Source organism: Cynoglossus semilaevis, chromosome 13, assembly GCF_000523025.1.
Source record: "Cynoglossus semilaevis isolate Cse_v1.0 chromosome 13, Cse_v1.0, whole genome shotgun sequence".
In the NCBI taxonomy this organism is placed as follows: Eukaryota; Metazoa; Chordata; class Actinopteri; order Pleuronectiformes; family Cynoglossidae; genus Cynoglossus; species Cynoglossus semilaevis.
In genome coordinates, this window is record NC_024319.1 from 15,818,082 (window position 1) to 15,822,985 (window position 4,904).

At 42.9% G+C, this 4,904-nt stretch overlaps 1 protein-coding gene across 2 annotated transcripts in view; it reads right to left on the reverse strand.

Annotated features, from left to right (window-relative positions):
- The window catches only part of vegfaa (vascular endothelial growth factor Aa), an 11,041-nt gene extending 6,204 nt beyond the window's left edge, over positions 1 to 4,837 (reverse strand). Inside the window, exons 1-5 of one of the 2 annotated variants that reach the window (XM_008323885.3) lie at positions 4,103 to 4,837; positions 2,338 to 2,380; positions 1,083 to 1,279; positions 535 to 611; positions 415 to 447 (exon numbers count right to left, since the gene is read on the reverse strand). In XM_008323885.3, the coding sequence (XP_008322107.1) occupies positions 415 to 447; positions 535 to 611; positions 1,083 to 1,279; positions 2,338 to 2,380; positions 4,103 to 4,168 (416 nt within the window). In that variant the 5' untranslated portion in view covers positions 4,169 to 4,837. The remainder of the gene's footprint in view (positions 1 to 414; positions 448 to 534; positions 612 to 1,082; positions 1,280 to 2,337; positions 2,381 to 4,102) is intronic. The other variant, XM_017038186.2, reaches the window with a different exon arrangement.
- Between the last annotated feature and the right edge of the window lie 67 nt (positions 4,838 to 4,904).

Sequence of the window (4,904 nt, forward strand, 5' to 3'; positions counted from 1 at the left end):
ACTACAGTTCCATCATTGGTTTCACGTTACTAGGAAATGCTGAACTCAATAATGTCTAGTTCTGATAAGCCACAAGGGGGAGCCTGCTGGTTTATGGTCATCCCATGACCAAAACATACACAAGGACCTCTGTGCATCTCAAAATGCATCTCACAGAGAAGTAATATAGGCATTTGAATCATCAGAATCATGTGATCATCATCTTTCAATCCAGCCCTCTGAAGACCAAGTAAACATTACTGTATAATTTCATTGTCACAGACAGTCTTAGTTAGCAAGGGCCTGCAGACACAAAAGTCGTCAACTAAACTCCAACACATGTAGCCTTATGTGTGTTTGACTCATAAACCAGTTTCCCTTTAAATAGTCAGAGCAGACAAAGCAGGAAAAGCAGTGAAGTGAACATGTACTTACTATTGTTTCTTTATTTTAACATCTGGCTTTGATCTGAAATGAAAGGAGAGCAGGAGGGGGATTAGGACGTTTACTTTCAAGACATATATGACAGTGGATTTGACGTCTGCAGCCACTTACGAGCAATCGCACGCTAGATGCTCCGTGAAACTCAAATGTATCTTGTGCTGCGTTACCTTCGGTCTGATCCGCATGACCTTGATGTGAAAAACAGAGGACAAAACAAGGCAGGGTTTTTTAGATTTCAACATCAGTGTGACTTTTGGTACCAACTCAAAGTCTAAACAATGCGCAACCCTGAAAAAGCTTGAACAAAGATTCAAAGCATTCTGTCTCTGTCACTGGCCGCACATCCCAGTTTCTACTTCACTTCACATCCAAAGGCCAGGAGAAACGCTGACCTCTTGTATGTGGCTGTAAACACAGTGCACTGAGGTAAACAACATATCTGGGATGCCATGGGCCCTCTGCTTTCTCTGCTCTAACTCCAGATGAGACGCTGTACGCCCAACATGCCCTCATCTAATTTCAAATATGGTCCTTGCCTCAGTTCACTGCCCTCAACACTTAGTCAAACGCCTAAAGACAATACTTCTGCTGTAACTGATGCATTGTCAGGAGCCAGAGTGTGTGACTTTAATCAGCAAATTAAATTAGTGCCCTCTCACCTGCAATGTGACATTGTGTGTGTCTGCCGGCACACACTCCAGAGCCTCGTCGTTGCAGCAGCCTCCACACCGTTTAACCACGACGGACGACGGTATGTAGGTGTGCTCCGTGTCCTCTGGATATTCTTGGTAGATGTCCACCAGCATCTCTCTGGGCTGACACGTGCTTTTTTTGAGGACTTCCGTGAAAGGGATGACTGTCAGAGACAGGATATAGTCTTGTCATTTATGGTGACATTAAGATAATGGCTACAGAGGACCTTTGATGTACTCGTGGCTAACCAATCACATAACAGAGAGTAAACATTACCCCCCACCAATTGTCTGACATACAGTGTGTTCCAGTATGTGAGGCAGGGCGGGTGATCCTACGATGACCTAAAGAATCACAGGCTTCCACTGCATCTTAAAGTCCTGACTTCAGGTCCATTATCAATACAAACACAATTAGCAGTTGGTGATAAACGCTCCATTTCTCTTTCTGCTGTGGTTTCCTGACTCTGTGTGTGTGTGTAAATGTATGTGTGAAGATAAATAGCAAACACATGAGAGACACTGTGCAACCATAAAAAGTCCAAATGATTTTAGGCTGGACCAAACTTTAACATATATTAATGTTCAAATATTAAACCTGCAGCTACAGTGGTGTCAGTATTAAATCAAAGTCAGCAACAGCAGTTTAACGGTTACACACCTGAATGTTAGGTCAAAAAATATCCTGCTATTTGTAAAAGTAATATGCAAACATGATAAGAAATTAAAATGGCCTTGACTCTACCAACCCAAACCAATCCAAATACCAAGACACCTGACTGCACTGACACCCCTACTGAAACTGCTTTCAGTCATTCCTACTCATTACTGTCAACCTTGGCCTCGACACATCTGCATCAACACACATGGCCAAGGCTGTCTGGCTGTTCATGAGGACACAAATGGATCAAAAGAATTCACAATTTGTGCAGAGCAAGTTCTCACATTTGACTCCCATTCAAAAAATCCACTGCTTCTTTTATGGCAGCGCCAAAGTCTACAGTAAGACCTTTGCTTCTTTGCGTGCACTTGCAGAAAAACCTTCTCAGCTAATTCCCAGAACGGCTCTTTGACCTGTCAAGGCTTCCAATGCTTGCAGAAACATATAAAATATGACAGGGAATAAATCCACACACTTCCTTACTTGACCACAAGGTGGCTTTTTGAAGTCTTGTGCAGAGATAAAATAATAATAATTCAAGTCTGTAGACAGGAAACTTACCCTCATTTTGACTCTTCTCCACGCCCTTGTTAATGCTGGCAGTCTGTAAGAGATTCACATCGATCCAAGTGTTAAATCACTGCTCTGACTGAAGGTTATTATCATTATTACTATTATCACCATCACCAAATTATTTAACCGTGTGGCTTGACAAAATGACGTTGTTAAAGGGTTTCCAGTTCTACAGGAAAGAGAAACTGTCGTTAAGATTTCTAAGATGTCTAAGAATAAACGTTGGCCTAACACCAGCTGACAAGAGTGGTGGGGTTACAAAATGTCAACAACAACAAAAAAAAAGTTAAATGGGAATAAAATTTGTATTGGTGAGCCATTCTCCAATTAATATCAGGTATTATCCCTGAATATTCTGTAATTTCGATTGTTTAACATAGTTTGGAATTTTAAAACTGGGGATTTTGTGAAAATAACACATTTTCTTTAAACTGCAGATGTGGTAAGAAGTAATTTCTTCCATAATGGGGCTGGAAATTTCGAGGGGGGGGGGGAGGCAGGAGTAGGTAGTACAAGTAAATAAATATATGCTCTTTTAATTATAAAATCATAAGCAAGCGAAGGGCTTGGCAGATTCTATTTTTCAAATGCTAGTGTCATGAGTAATGTAATGAGTTTTTAAAGAATAGAACCAAAACGCATTGTCATAGCAATACAAGTCTGGCAAGTTGTTAAACAAAAAGGGATGCATTCGTCGATTTTTACCAGTGGTATCGACCGGTCTTTTAACAACACTGTTATATTTGGGAAAGCAACTTTTCGGAATAAAATTCCTCAAAATACAGATATAAACGAGTAGTTTACTTTTATTTTGAAAGGTCTGGCAAAAAGCGACATCCTTTCATGATTGCGTGCAGCGTCATCCCCCCCGCTAGGGAAAAGTGCGCTCACCTCCACGCGTTTGGCTGCTGTAATCAGCGCAGATATTGCGTGAGAAAGCGGATCGTCGTGTGTGGGAAAGGAGGTGGACAGATACCCTACAGGAGGGACAGGAGAAACCGGGTGTGAGGATCAACCCAGCGGCGAGCAGCGTGAGAACAAAACTGACTCTTCACTGTTCAAACTCCTTTCAGCTGCAAGGAGCAGTAGGAGGAGGAGGAGGAGGAAGGCGCGCCTCCACTGGAAGTCCATTCACTCACATCTCACTTTAACGCGCTCTCTTCCGGAAATATTGACATCACTGGCATTAATAAAACCGAGAAACTTTGTGGGATATTGATTAACTTTATTCATAATAATGACGGGGAACTGAACTGGCGACATCGCTTTGTTTTCCGGCTTATTCAACCAGTTTGTTAGCTGCAGCCAAGGGGGAGTAGCGTTTATAAAAACTTAAATTTATACCTAATAAAGAACTTCACATTGAACATAATATTTGTCGATATTTTCAAGATGCTCTAAGAGAGTGAAAACATACTCGTGGTTGACATTTTATATTCGACTTTTTGCACAAATACAGACAACCTCAACACTGCAAATATTTAAATGCAGTCTGGTTTTGTTCTGAGCCGTATTGAAGATATGGGAGCTTGACAGTTTCCCACGCAGACAGCCTGTCTCACATTAACATGTCACATTATTATTGTATTAAATGACGTGGTATGTGCGTAATAACGGAACATCTGCGTCACCAGGCTCAAAATATATGAAATAAGTTGTTTAGCGTTTCTCAAAACAATCGCACGTGTGTGCAGTTGTCTGTGTTAATGCACTGTGGACAGACGAATTGACACGACGGCGGACACACACTCACCTTTACAGTGGACAGGTAAAAAAGCGCTGCCGTCAAGATTTGTACCAAAGTGACAACAATGTTCATGGTTGTAATTCCACACGATGAGTCCTGAAACCTCTACGGGCTTTGCGTCAAAAATATATATTAAAAAAATTTAAGCACAAATAAAATAAAAAATAATGCTTTTAAATAAAACCGCAGTAATTATTTGCTATAAAAGAATCAAATCCATGTCTTCTTTACGCCTGCATTTCACAGGCAGTCTTTATATCATCCAACAAGGCTGCTTCATCCACAGACAAAGACACTGTGGTCTGTGTGAAAGCTCCGCCAAAGCCGGGATTCGAACAGCAGGACTGCGCTCCTGCGCAAAAACCCTCAGCTATAATGGACAGCGGGAGACAGGTTGGCTCTACTCAAGTTTACGCACCGGCGTGACTTTGCGCTCATTGATCCACAGCCCGAGGGCGTGTGTGAATTTGTGTCTGAAAGGCAGCAGACGCTGTTCGCCGCTTTAAAGTGATCCTCGTGATTTCTTCTACAAGTCTCTCCGTGCGTGTGCGTCTAATTCAGGCGTCCGCTCGTTCTCTGCTGTGCGTCTCTGTATAAAACTGCGCGGCTCATCCAAGCAGCCTGTTCTCATGTGTAGCTACGGATCCCGCCTCTCTCGTCGTCTTCTGTGTCCTGCAACAGTGCACCGGGTATTAAGTGCAGCCGGCATTCAGTCCCTGGAGAGAGGCGGGCCGTTGTGTGAGAGCAACCAATACTAGATGGGGGGGGGGGGGGGGGGGGCGGGGGGGGGGGTGTGGTAGCCCGCGAC